The sequence below is a fragment of the Dermacentor andersoni genome, chromosome 2 (genome assembly GCF_023375885.2).
Source record: "Dermacentor andersoni chromosome 2, qqDerAnde1_hic_scaffold, whole genome shotgun sequence".
Taxonomy (NCBI): domain Eukaryota; kingdom Metazoa; phylum Arthropoda; class Arachnida; order Ixodida; family Ixodidae; genus Dermacentor; species Dermacentor andersoni.
Genome location: NC_092815.1, coordinates 40,582,954 through 40,596,501, shown reverse-complemented (window position 1 = coordinate 40,596,501; position 13,548 = coordinate 40,582,954). Strand labels below are relative to the sequence as shown.

General features: G+C 49.3%; 2 protein-coding genes across 3 annotated transcripts in view; one reads left to right on the top strand and one right to left on the bottom strand.

Annotated features, from left to right (window-relative positions):
- Positions 1 to 1,102: 1,102 nt before the first annotated feature.
- LOC126542412 (ATP synthase subunit b, mitochondrial-like) lies at positions 1,103 to 2,056 on the bottom strand. Its single transcript, XM_050189474.3, has one exon. The coding sequence runs from the start codon at positions 1,964 to 1,966 to the stop codon at positions 1,166 to 1,168; it is 801 nt and encodes a 266-aa protein (XP_050045431.1). The 5' UTR covers positions 1,967 to 2,056; the 3' UTR covers positions 1,103 to 1,165.
- Positions 2,057 to 2,453: 397 nt separating this feature from the next.
- The window catches only part of LOC126542400 (zinc finger MYND domain-containing protein 11), a 115,616-nt gene continuing 104,521 nt past the window's right edge, over positions 2,454 to 13,548 (top strand). For both annotated transcript variants that reach the window (XM_050189458.3, XM_050189457.3), the window contains exon 1: positions 2,454 to 2,890. The gene's annotated coding sequence lies outside the window, so the exon portion shown is untranslated. The remainder of the gene's footprint in view (positions 2,891 to 13,548) is intronic.

The window sequence follows — 13,548 nt, the reverse complement described above, 5'->3', positions numbered from 1 at the left end:
CAAATAGTAAAACGAAACTATGCAGATACAACGCACATGTTCGAATCTATGTGAAGTATATAAGTGAAGCGGTAAATTAAATGCTATACAACTAACCACAATGTGTACACTTTACTTTCATCCTATGCCACATGTAAACTCAGGTAATGTTTATCTTTATGTATTGTCATCGTCACAACTTTAACCTTGCGAAGTGTTTTATGCATTACACTACTCACAAGCTATGCTTAATTGCAAACACCAAATCAGGTGGATGCACACTGCAAGATGTCGCAAGGGTGAAGGTGATGTACGAAGCTTGTCGAGGGAGAAATGGCATTGACAGGTATATGCAAAGAGAAGTACGACACATATCTAGTTACATTTAAGGATTCTGTATGTCTTATGCCACATAACCATCCACTATGGAGGATAGACTAAGTATAATACAGGCCAAGGATATGCACACACCTAGTGGCACATTAGAATGGTCAAATCAAATATTCAGTTCACTATAATGCGCAATTTCATTAAGAAGTCGATGTGCTTTATGGATACCTATAGGCCGACGCTGCATGTTCAACAGGCACTACTTTGCAGATGAGCACAGAGCGGTTTCTTGTAGGCCAGTTTGCTGCTACCTGCATTTGATGCACTTACATCGTTTGTATATACATCCACAAACATTCAAAGCATTCTTGCAAACTATGCCAACGGGAATGAACCCAGTCCAGTACCTCAACATATACAATAGGCTACATTCAGAAATATGTGCCTTCTTTTGAAACTTAACTTTGCAAAATGAGGGTCGACTTCTGCTGGAACCAATATATTGTTCTATGTGACACAAGATCTCCTTTCCGGCAGACACTCTTGCTCTTGAAGTGTCGGGACGTTCTGCTAGGCTTGTCATTACTTCGGCAAAGTCATTATAAAATGAGCTCACAAGACAATCCATACGGCTACAGGCATGCTTGGGGTAGGAGCAGGCCGCAATACGTATAATGCCTACGAATTAAAGCAGTGTCAAATGAGATGTGAAACGTATACGACCCGCTAGAAGACACAGGCCGTGGCAAAGGAGGCACGGCTTCTCTTGCAAGCAGGAGGCCAGAGCGAGCACTGACTAACCACGAATCCTTTATTAGTGCTTCCTTACACGAGCCAATAAGACGTCGCCACCTGCTCAGGCCTTGGCCGCCAGGGACTTGAGGTCAACGATGCACTTTTGCAATGCACTCTCCTCCTGCTGTGGTGTGATGTTCTTGAGGACGTTGTTGACGATCCAGTCGACCATGTGTTTCTGCTGGAGCCTTCGTGTCAAGTTCTGTACCTCGAGATGGTAGTCGAGCCTCTTCTTCACTTCCGTGTACACGGTCATCTGGCGCTGACGGAACTCCGCCTCGAGCTGCAGTGCCACGTTCTCGCGCTTGGCCTCGAAAAGATAGTGCTGTCCTTGTGCCTGCCACTGGGCGACTTCTTCGTTCTTGATGGACTCCTTGAATGTTTCGATACCGTTCAACCGATAATTGTCGATCTCCTGCTCCTCCTTATCGACTTCTTTTTCCAGGTAGGCCCTCACCCCGGGTCCGAACTTCTTGATGGCATACCACGCCATAAGAGCCAAAGTAAGACCGGAGGCGAACTCGTGTTCCATGATGAGGATTTCCTTGGAGTACAGGTAGACGACCAAGCCGGTGCCGAACAGGTAGGGGCCGGTGACGCCTGTCTTGTTGTAGAACACTTGAAACCATTCGTCCGGAATGAAGCCCATTCGAACTTTGCCCGGGTACAGTGGCCTCTTGAGTCGGGGAAAGTTCACCAGGTCCCTTTCAGGAGGCTCGTTGGGGACGTGAAGGATTTCGCGGCCATCTTTAGTGAAGGTAGGTTGGGTACTCGTCGTGCGTGTTGACGCTGTCGGCAGCGATGCCTTCAGAACGGTAGTCGCAGATAGTCGAGGCAGGTGCCTAAGCGCGGCAAGCTGCATTATACTGGTGTTTTGAGGTCAAATACGGGCACAAAATCTCGGAAACAGTTGACCCCAAACGTCCTCTGCAAGGGAGGAAACGTGAAGTGATGTCGTTCGCGATGCGGTTGTGACAGCTGACTATGCCGCTGAGTGTCGTAGGTTGTCAGAAAAGAAAATAATTACTCTAATATATGTTTGGCTTTCACGAGCCAAAATTTGGTGCACTAAAAAATATAGTAAAAACATTCAATTGAAGACAAGAAAGAACGGTTGAACATCGCCAAACGGAGCGGCACGCCGGCGCACTATGAAATGGTTAGTCATTCAGCGTTATCTTGCACGCTTTCTTACAGTTGGACGCCAGAAAAAACAATGTTTCACCAATAAATGTGCACCTTTGTCTTTGTTGCATTACTTGATGTGTTAACATGGAATCGCACTTGCAACATGTTCCATTTAATGCCTGTTTGCCAGCGTAAGCATGCACGAAAATGTTGACTGCTTCGTAGCGTTCCGCAGCACGAATTACTCGTAATGGCAAATGAATTTCTACAGGTATTCGCAGAGTTTATTGCGCAAGCAGGCACATGCGGGTAGATCAGGGCAGACTGCTCGGTGCGACACACTGCGATGCAAGCATACAAGCTCCCTTGGGGAAAAGTAATCATACAGGAGAAATCACACTTTACTGCATACATGCTTTGCTCGTGCTACTTTCCTTCGGCGCTTCGTTTCCCGGCGTCCTCGTAGCATTTCTGACGCCCAGAGCATCGAAAGCCGATTTTTTCATCTGCGCCATGTTTTATGTTTGTTCGTTTTGTTGTTCAGCCGGTTCGACGAAAGGGCACATTATTGTGACGTAACCAGTTTCTGCGCTTCCCCAGAGCTCCGGCAGACGTACACAGACGGAGTTACCTTCGCGCCATTCGGACTTCAGCGAACGTAAGTTCACTATTCCTGACACGGAACCGTTTCCTTTCGAAGCGTGATATTCCTCTTAACCCTGCTGCTCCAACCTCGCTAACTCCCCGCCCCAACAGAGGCCGCGTAGCGTGGGCCACCCGAGCGTAAGGACCTCCTCGGCCCCAGCGATATCAACAAATGCTCGCGGTGGTCCAAAGTGTGTGCGTGTGTGCGCGTGCCTTTGTGTGTATCTGCGCTGTGCGTGGTCACTGCTAGATCGGTTTCATCTTTTGGTGTTTCGGGCTCGTCGGAAGAGGCTCTCGGAACCACCGAGTGTCCGCGCGCGAGCATGTGACAAGCGTTTTCGCGCCGCATCCTGCCCCTAGGATCGCCTTCGATCCTGCTGCGCACGCCTCATTGAACGGCCAGCACGGAACCTGGGAGTCGCGGAAAGGGGGAAGAGGAGGGTGGGGGGATCATACGTGCTGCTGCGACGGGTCACAGCAGAGCAGCTGGGGTGTGCGAGCCGAAACGCGCCACCGATGCTGCATACGCGGGTCGCGCTGTGGCATCCGAATGCGCATTTCAGCCGAGAAAAGCAGACAGAAGGAAGTGCATCACACGTATGCAGCAGCTCGTGATTAGCACCACGCACATACTTTACTACAGGTCCAGCGTTAAGAAAAAGAGAGAGCGAAATATGGAAGTGTGGGGCCACTTAGTTTGGCAGGTTGACCACTCCCCGTAGAGCGGACTCGATCGCATTTTGAGGAACCGTTTAGCGGCTGATATAGGCTGATTCACTGTCGATGAGGCGCGGCATTCGGAGTCAATTTGGGGCACATGAACAATCAACCGGTTCTTAGTGCCGGCCCGTACGCGCGCACACGCCGTTGGCTCGCCCGATGTTTCCGGGCGATTCCTTTTGCAGACTTAGGACTGCGCCCACTGCTGGACTGGGCATCTGTTTGGTCGCCGGACGTTGATTTGGTCCTGATCACTTTGCTCTGAATTCCTTAAGGTCAGAAGACCTGTCCTTGGTGATCTTCGTCGCACTCATTTGGCCATTGTGGAGGTTTACTGGTCACTCCGAAAAGTAAGCCCTTTTCGGCTAACTTTCTCAAACCTTGAATGCCTAAATAGTGCACATTCTGCCGTGTATCCGCGTCGTGGTTCTCTCCGCCGGCTTTAGCCGTCGGACGCACATCTTTACACCTACACTTCATTTTTCATTGATTGCATTGCATAAAAAAATGATACAGAAGGAGATACACGAGATAATTTTGCTTGAACCAGTGTATCGACCTGCATTGGTTTCTTAAGATTCTTAGTGAGATAGAGCTGTATATTTATCATGAGAGAAAAGCTGAGAGGTCGGCCTGAATCAATGTTGTGACCTGCTACTCGGCGTTGGGGGAAGGGAAAAGGGTGTAGAAAGAAAGAATAGAAAAGACGTTGATTATGAGGATGAAGATGGTAGTGAAAAACTTGCACGGTCCAAGACTCTTCAGTCTTTTGTCCAGTCCTCATTCAAAAATTTGTTTAGAGCCTTCAGGCGGGTGACGAGGATCAGGCGAAGGTCCCAATAGAACCTTTTCAGTCAGTGGTGCAACGACAAATTTCGACGAGATGGCTATCAGCGATTTTCTGTGTACATCAAATCGCGGGCAGATGCGCAAGATGTGTTCTGTCGTCTCGGGAACACCGCATTCCTCGCAATTTGGGCTGTCCGCCCGGCCGATGAGATGCAGGTAGCGCCGAGCGAAGGCCGCACTTAATGGTAATCTGTGGAGCGAGCTTGCATTGCACCATATCATGGTGGGTGGCATTCGTATTTCACCTCTTGGTCGAGTTCGTGAAGGCAGCAATGACGATCACCTTGCGAGGCCCACTATACTGCGGTATTATCGCACAGAAGTCTGTACACAAGCGCATTCTGGTTGTGAAAATGGGATGGACATTGGCGCGGTATTAATGTGGGCCATCTCTGCTTCCACATCGGCGAGCTCTTTTTCCATGTAACCCACAATGTCCCGGAATCCATTGAAACCTTATGCAATGGCCAGCTTTTAGGGCGACATCGTGTGATTCGATCACCTCTTGAGCAATGACATAGTAAGCTCCTCGTCTATTTGCAGAATCGATCACTTGGAGTGCCGGCTTGGAATCGCAAAATATAGTCAAAGTCTGATGTGGCTCCATCGAGATATAACGAATTGCCTCCCGAATGGCAACAATCTCTGCGGCATCTGATGTAGTTTGGTGGTCGAGGAGGAAGCGCTTACCCATGTTAATATTTGGTAATGAGTTTCGTACGCGTGCCTATGGCATTGTTTGTTAGGCTATACTTTTCTGCACAGTACTAAACGTAGGCTCCATTTGTTGGAGCTTCGAGCCCTTTATCACCACGGGCAAAACGAAAAAAAAAAAAAAGCTCTTTAAGAAATAAGTGGCCTGCTAGAAACGTTCGTTTTTTACGGTGCTCTTGTACTGGTGAAAAAGAGAGAATTTTCACTTATAGCTGCGGTTTCGGGAGTAGCAACAGAGAAATCGATTCTGACGAAATGGAAAGGTAATAGGTGCCACGTCGCACAGAACAGCTGCAATCCAAAATGGATCTGCATTTGCAGCACCTGTTTTGTGCAGTTCTACGGTAGAGAGACACCGTAACAAGGTGGATTCAGTGGATGCATGTCATTAATTGCGTACAGCTTGTGGGTAGTCGGAGGCACAGGAAGGCGAGGGAGGGGAGGGGGCCTATACTTTTCTAAATATTCTAAGTGTGCGTTGAGTATGTATAACTCTATTACTGGAAGTAAATCGAAGTTACCAACTCTGGCGTCTTGGTCAGTCGCGGCGGAAATCCGCTATCTCTGCGAGCAGGCCTAGGCCTGCTTGATGATGTCGCAGTGTACTCTTCTCCGCTGACCGCAGCCACCGCGAATATCACCTTTGGAGCGTGTAACCGAGCAAACCGTTTTGTTATTGGCTTATATACGCAGCAGAACGGGGAAAAGCGAACGTGAACGGAAAAGATAGGAGTCTATAAAGGCCCCGCTGAGTCGATCAGATCTAATCGGTTAGCTGTGGCTCCCGCACGTGTCCGATGATAAGCATGCTTCGTTGCGGAATAACGTATAGCATCATTTTAGTCTGGCTCCCCTGTCTTGTTCCCGTGATGGTAACGGCGGCGCCTTGTTATCAGCACGATAAGCCTTGTATCAGTACGAGGCTCACGGATGCGAAATGGTGTTACGAGCGCTGTTAGTTGGTTAGGACTATACGGAGGGAGAATATTGAGGCTCGTTTGGCGTGAGCATCGGATCAAATTAAGTGTGTCGCGTATAAATCGCGGTCAACCCATTGCAGTCGCTTGACGACGTGCCAACGCCTTGGACCCGCGCAAAATAAATGCTGTCTCGTTGCGTATAGTTGGCGGTAGAAGCCAAAATTAAGTTCTATGTGGTTTAATGTACCAAGAGCCAGTGGATCAGGGGCAACTCGCTCGCCAAGCAGTCCCTTCACTGAGATCTCAGTTTAGAAGATATACAGCGATTCAGTCAGGAGCAGTGAATGCGAGTTATTTCTGGAACCGTTTATACCGAGCTGTTGCCAGAAAGCCACACGCGAAGTTGGGCACATTGCTGCCACATAAGTAAATAAATAAAGAGACATAGCGACCCGCCAGTGTTTGCCTATATACCTGCCGATCTCTTCGAAACCGCGAAGTAGAAACTTTAAAGTATACCACCACCTGACGGTGTGCGGACACGCACAGATAGAAAGTCATGCCGAACAGCTTGCAGCAGGGGCAGGACTGTATGTACAGAAACCACGTGCGCTGTGGTTTCGTCTTGCCTTCGGTGTCTTGTCGTCCACGCCGAGCCCCAATGCGTGCTGGCGCGCTTTCATCGCGAGTGAGCAGTGCGCGATCAATCAACCAGACAACGCCATCAGTGCATGGCTGTGGCGTTCCTAGGCTGAGCGCGAGGTCGCGGGTTCGATGAGGGCGAAATGCGAAAAACACTCCTGCGTGTAATTGGATTTTCTAGCTGGTCGATATTTGTCCGGAAACTACGGCGCCATCTCATAACCGCACAGCGTTGCCCTGCAACGTCCAAGTCAAAGCGTGATTGGTTTGTAGCTCTGCTCGATTCTGTTGCTCTTGCCGACTTACTCCGACAGGTGCAGCATTTCGCCTATACATAGCGGATTCTGCATGTGTGCATTCGAATCGAGCAGTGCAGACTTCGTGTAGGGCGGGTGCGCGGCATTCGCTGCGCGCTTGCGGAAGAGAGAAAGTGCTCGCTCCGTGCGGGATCGAGGCGCCGAGCTAGTTCGGCTCGCGTACACGGAACTGGCACCGAACCGCCTGGAACCATTTCACCGGCTACAGACAGGCGGGCTTGTTCCAGAGTTGGACGATGAACTCTGGTCACGAAATCCGTAAGGTTCCGCATCTCTGCGAGTCCCCCTCCGATGCTAGAAATTTGTGTCTGGCCGGCGTCAAATGATGGTTGCAGTGTTCCTCGCAGTGGTCTCCCGACCACGGTGGTAGCCTCGACAACCCGCCGGCGTCGCTTTGACAGCGAGAGAGTTCGCCTTTTAAAGCGTGTGTAACAGCTACATTGGTGTTTGTCCTCTGCGTTGCTTTTTCTCGTGTTTAATGAAAGTTTCACCAAATCTTGGGAAGGTGGGTGGGCACAGATCTCTTCGCCCAAACGACACCAGTAAGAAGGATGAATTTAAGTTTTGAAAAGGCACAGAACGTTGGCCTGTTCCTCTTTTAGAATGGCAGAGAAAGACGAAAACATATATTGGGAGGAGCGACGGTGTAGACTGACGGTACTTGGGAACACAGTGCCCGAACCACGCCTACGGCATTCACGAGCGCGATCGATATGGCCCACAAGATCCTCTGGGATTGTGACCAATCGGTGGACGACACTACTAATGAGTCTTGTGCACATGGGCCGAGATACCTTTTTCGGAAGGTCTGTCCACTGCCACGAGTAGAGCCGTCCGTGCCGTTGTTTTTTAATCGAATTTTTGACCGGTCACCTGGCCACGTGAATCGCGCCGGAAAACCAAGAGAGGTTCCGGCGCCCGCTGGGCGCTCCACCGCATAGCGACATTCCTGCGCTCTCCTTGGGAGCCCAGCTGCGGGTCACTGGCCGTCACCGGCCGCCCATCAACGCTGCGTGAAACGGGCTTGGCTGTGTCACGCGGGAATCCCCGGATCGGTTAACCCTAAAGGCGTCGACCCAGACTCCACGTCGTCGGGCGCTTTTTCACAAGAGGGTGCATGCATAATAGTAGTTCCGTCGTGGCATGAGCTAGCAGTATGCGCCGCCAGGCAAGCCTGCCTGGAATTGTTCCGACACTAGCGCTTGAAGTTACGCGTTTGCGTTTAGTGCAGTCACTGAAACGCAGTCATTGTGGAGCGTATCGAAACTACTGATGGAACGAAAGCGGAAGCGCCTGTGCGTGCTCTGGCGTGAATCGGTGGGAACTGACTAGCGCGGTCCTGTGACTAAGCCCTTCTGCAAGAGCCGCCTTCGGTGAGTGGATCCGGTTTCATATCCGAGCTTCGGTACGCGCGGACGTTATTGCGTTTCGATTGCGATAATCGGCTTACAGCAGACCGTTGCCAGAATACCTGTAGCATATGTAATTTCTTGTCTTACTGTACGCAATTTATAAATCCGCGATTTTTTTGCTGTAATGTAAGTGCCTTCCTTGCACAGTGAATTAGCGGGCTGATTTGGGAGGTGAAAGAGGAGGAGGTGTGCGCTTCGTGAGCTACGTATGCAGGCTGTCTCGCAGCACTGGAGTGGACGTCACGCGCCATGATGAACGCGACTGTGCCCTCGAGGCTAAATGGACGTGGCGCCGAGGAACGCGTTGCGAATATACGGGCACACATGCTCGCACTCTTGTTTGGTTGACGTCAGCTGTATATGGCATCTAGTCCAGAACCCAAGGAGGTTTAAGAAAAACTGCTGGAGTGGAAGTCGCCTATACTATATAGTGTTCCTGTATATATGCTCCCCCTTTGTCCCGCAGGGCGCAGAGTTGCGCATAGGTCCTGCATTATGTTCCAGCTATGCATTGAATCCACTCCTCTGGCCCGCGCAGATGGCAAATGCCGCGCGGTGTTCCATTTGTTTTTTTGTCTGCTAGTCGCAAGCTACATGCGGCATTGTTCGCAGGTGCTGAGCAAGATGACACTAATGCAGGCTACGCTGGAACCATTGGCGTAGCCAGAGGGGAGTAGTGTTCCAGTCTTCCGAAATTTTTAGTTTGTATGTACATATATACACACACGAACGTGCATATAGGGCGTAGGAACCCCATCCACGGCCGCTCAATGGAAACGCACTTCCATTGAGCGGCCGTGCCCCATCCATCCCCTTAAATAAAATCCCGACTACGCCCGTGGCTCGAACGGCTCAAAAGTTCGTGTCCAAAAAGCGGTGCAATGTTTTTCAGCATGCACATGGAAGTTTTCTCGCCAAGGCCGGAAGGCAAGAAATGTTTTAAAGGATGTCTAAAGAAAACTTCATACACGTAAGGTGTAGAACTATGTGAGCGCATTTTGGCTGCCGAAACCAGCCGATTAATGATCATCTCCAAGCGAAACATCGTTACTGCAGTTATGTGAGTGACCGTTCATAGAGTGTCATTTATCACTAACCTCACTAACCGTCGTTCACAGCAGCTGCACCTTTTTGATATATGCGGTGCAGACACGTAGCTTTAAACGCATTTCAAATGTTCACATGCGCACATTTTATGCATAGTCTATTTTTACTATTAATTCACACCGCAGACTAAATAGCTGCTTCGTATAATCAAATTTGCAAGTGGAAAAAGATTCGAGATGCAGGAGTTTCTCGATCAAATTTATTTCGTACAAGGGAATGGACGACCAATGGCCGCTGGCAACTGGGCAAGAGTGCTGGTTCTTCGAGCGTTGGGAGGCAGAATTCGAAGCAACTGGAAAGGCAACAAGCTATTAAGAGTAACAACAGCCTATTTTTATTGCACTAATCACACCAAGATGGCAAACTTGCAAAGTAATTATTCACACATTGCAGACTGTAATATGAGAACACATTTTTCTTGATCTATTCATACTACTCAGGTCAGTTTACTGTAACACAGCGCTTGTTAAGCATACAGTCAGAATTTAACAGTCCTCAAGTCGACTAAGGCCGATCGAACAAGCAAGATAATTGCGGGCGGTAAGTGCTGAAGCTATCGCAGCTGCCTAATAAGTGGGAGCGCTCGAGCTTTTCGCTTACAACGCAGAAATGAACACTAGCACATCAATCAACGCTACATGAAAATCAGAACGCCTACAAAAAATAAGATAAAGACAGAAGAGAGAAAAACCAAGGTGCAGCGGACAAATTGTACCTGCTAGTATTGAACGCACTGTTCGAGACCCGCACAGTCAGAACAATCGTGCAAGCGACACAGCAAATTGGGCGAGTTGGTAAGTTAACATTTTTAGCGCATATGTGAAGCGCGACACAGACGTGTCGTTCATCCTTGGTCCCGCGTCTGTGACGCGCTGCACGTATACGCCAAAAATCGTTAAAGAACAACCTCTCGTGCCAGGCGTACGCATCTCGGCGTTAAAAGTGGTGTTACTCGGGAAGAATCTTGCTTCGGTGTAAACAAGGCGAACGCACCTCGCGTATACTGGTCCCTTTCGGAGCCGGCCGGTCTCGGTCCGTACGCAGTAGCCATAAGAGTCGCCGGCGCACGTCTGTCCGTTCGCACGGCACCGCGTAAGAAGCCTTGCCACCTTCCGTGCGGTTTGCGCAGTTTGGTGCGCTGCACCCCGTCATACTGGAATACAAGTGTCACTATGATGTGTTTCGTATCACTTCACCAAGGTCCTTGACTTTAATCTCGTCGAATACCGTACCTGCGACCCGCAGCCGATGAATGCAACGCGTTAGCACCACAGTTCACGCTCGACGGTCCGCTGATTGTAATGTCGATGGCACTGATGGAAACGACGGGTAGGCGGCATCGCGCGCGTAAAGTTGGCTTCGCAGCGGCGCGGTTGAACATTTGACGTCATTTTGCGCTACGTGATGCCGCTCGGCGAATAGCGATGCGAACGATGCCGGAAATGTTATGCGCAACTCTGCTCCCAGGAACATAGCCTATACCGGCCTATGGGCTTGGGTGAAGCCGGCGGCGGCCATCCTACGGAAGGCAAGAAGCGGCCTACCAATAGCTTCGCAGCGCTGTTCGCCGACTTTCCCGGCGGTTTTTAATTGCATAACGGATTTTCAAGTTCTAATGCCACACTGTGGGCTATGAGGTGAGTCATATTGTGAAGGTCTCCGGATCGCAGATATCCAAGTACTGGGGCAATTTTTCATTTTATTGGCATCAATATGCAGCTGCCGCCAAGTAGAAAAAGATTCGCGCAGTAATTAGCGTTTATTCACATTCTTTATTGCAGTGTAGAAATTAATCAATCATGAAAGCTGTCAGAACAAAAAGAAACAAAAACAAAGTGTGGCATGAGAAATAGCAGTACATGCAACAAACATAAGTGCTCCTAATTATCTTCAGTATCATCAGGTGTTGCCCGTGCTTTAGCATGCTCATTGAATAGAGAGTCTCGGAACGTTGATAGCGGCCGTTTCCTTTTAAGCACGAAATATAATTGTTTCCTTTATTATAGAGCAAGTCAATGCTAATCTGCAACCTTATTTATACGAGAAGGATAACGCTAACACGTCAGCTACTTGTATGTCACCTATCCTAAAAACACCCGAGCGCGCTAGCACATTTTGGGATCCGCACAGCACCGCGCACGGCAAGTTACGAAAACACGAAACACACAAGCTGCGGCGACTGGCGCGCTTTCGCCCCCCCCCCCCCCCTCCCTCCCTCTGCAAGATGGCGACGATGCAGCGGCTTCACTTGACGGGCGCTCGCTCCACTCCAGCAGTTTTTCTTTAACCTCCTCGCCAGCGCCCCATTATTACACTTGACACGTAGTTGACAGAAAATGTGCTGTCGGTGCGAAGAATGGCCGTCTACCATTCGCACACGGAAGTAGGTGTTTCTCCGTTGTGCCGACGACCTGCCTATCGCCTTTCCAGCCTCACTACAACGCACACAGTCATCCGGTGTGCCGCAGGATGTCAGCAGCGCAAGGTCGTATACGTGTTTCGTTGAGAAAACGGCGCCACAGTTGTGCACGTCCGTATTCCGCTTCAAGCCAAGAAATACCTACAGCAGCCTCGAATGGGTACACACGCGGTTTTAATGAGAAAGATCCGTGTTACGGCGAAGCTGTATATGGCTTGGTTCTGAAAAAAAAAAAAAAAAAGAAAGAAAAATTGCGTGCGTCTATCGAGCCGTGCAGATCGAGAATTTCTTCCCATACGTGGGCCGATCCAGAAGGTAGTGCAGCACCGGGCCGACCCGCGGCGGCGGTGAAGCAGGCTATAAGAGGAAGATTTAGCTCGGACCCAACTCCCACGCGACCTTTTCAGATACATGTAAGACGCAGAAACGCTTTTCTTAGAAGCGGAATTTCGATTTGGGGCCTGAATGTTGGTAAAAATTTTCAAACATTTGAAAGTTTGAGAAAAAGAATAGAAGCACGAAGTTTACAAATTGATAGCTCTGCATCAACAACAGATATCGCGCTTCTATAAACGGCGTCCATTAGATTAATTAAAGCGGACAAACTCGATGTGTCAATTTATACCTTACGTGAATTCGTTACGTTGTCTACAAGAGTTCTGCAAAAGCTGTATTTCCATATTACTAATTTTTTTTTAGATTCATATGTAACAAAAATTTTGTCCGCTTTAGATGTACTATTAAATGCAATTCAGAGAATTGTGATCTCACTTTTCATTGCTGAGTTAGAGTTGTAAACTTCATAGCTTTCCGAAAATTAGCTTTTTTTTTGCCAATTTTTAATAAAATATTTGATGACCTAAATCAGAAATTTGAAACCAACAGCCACTGGATTTTAACTTTTTCGTTTAAATGCAACAAACATCGTCAAACTTGGTGCAGTGGATGCCGAGGAAAACGAATTCTCCTGAAGGCCCTGTCAGGAGGCATTGTTGCCTCCTTTTGCCGCGCCTCGTGGACATCCTGTACCACCTATGTATGTCCAAATAAACTGAATTGAATTGAACGTGTGTTTAAATAGGAGCTCCCGAGGTAAAGCTCCCTCTTAATTAAGCACTCCGCCAACTTGCAGAGGTCCGAATGCAAGCCCTATCATATATTAAGCTGATAAGAACAGATACTACACTTTGACCCTCGTCGGCCACGTCTCCGTTCGCACCGCCCTCAATTTGTCGGCGTTCCAAGCGATTGCGTATCTCCCTTTCCTTCCGCTCTCCCGTGGTGGCGGTCCCGTAAGCGTGCTGCCCGCCAAGACCGCGAGGCAGGAAGAAATGCGAACCGTCCATGTGGCCCCGATCCCGCAAACATGGAACTTTTCACCGGAGCAACGGCCATGTTTCAGAGGGAGTTCGTGGGGAAACAATTTTGTGTGGCCAGTGTTGTGTGTGACCGCTTGGGGTTTTAGAGTGACCTCACAACCATTAGAGCCACGGTGGGCGGGTCTGGAACACGCCTTTTTTGCCCGATGCCGTCCCGCAACACCTGAGCTTAGGAGAGCGGGCACGTGGCTA

What these genes read in the sequence shown, in the direction of transcription:
- LOC126542412 (XM_050189474.3), bottom strand. Translation starts at nt 1,966, where the DNA reads ATGCAGCTTGCCGCGCTTAGGCACCTGCCTCGACTATCTGCGACTACC.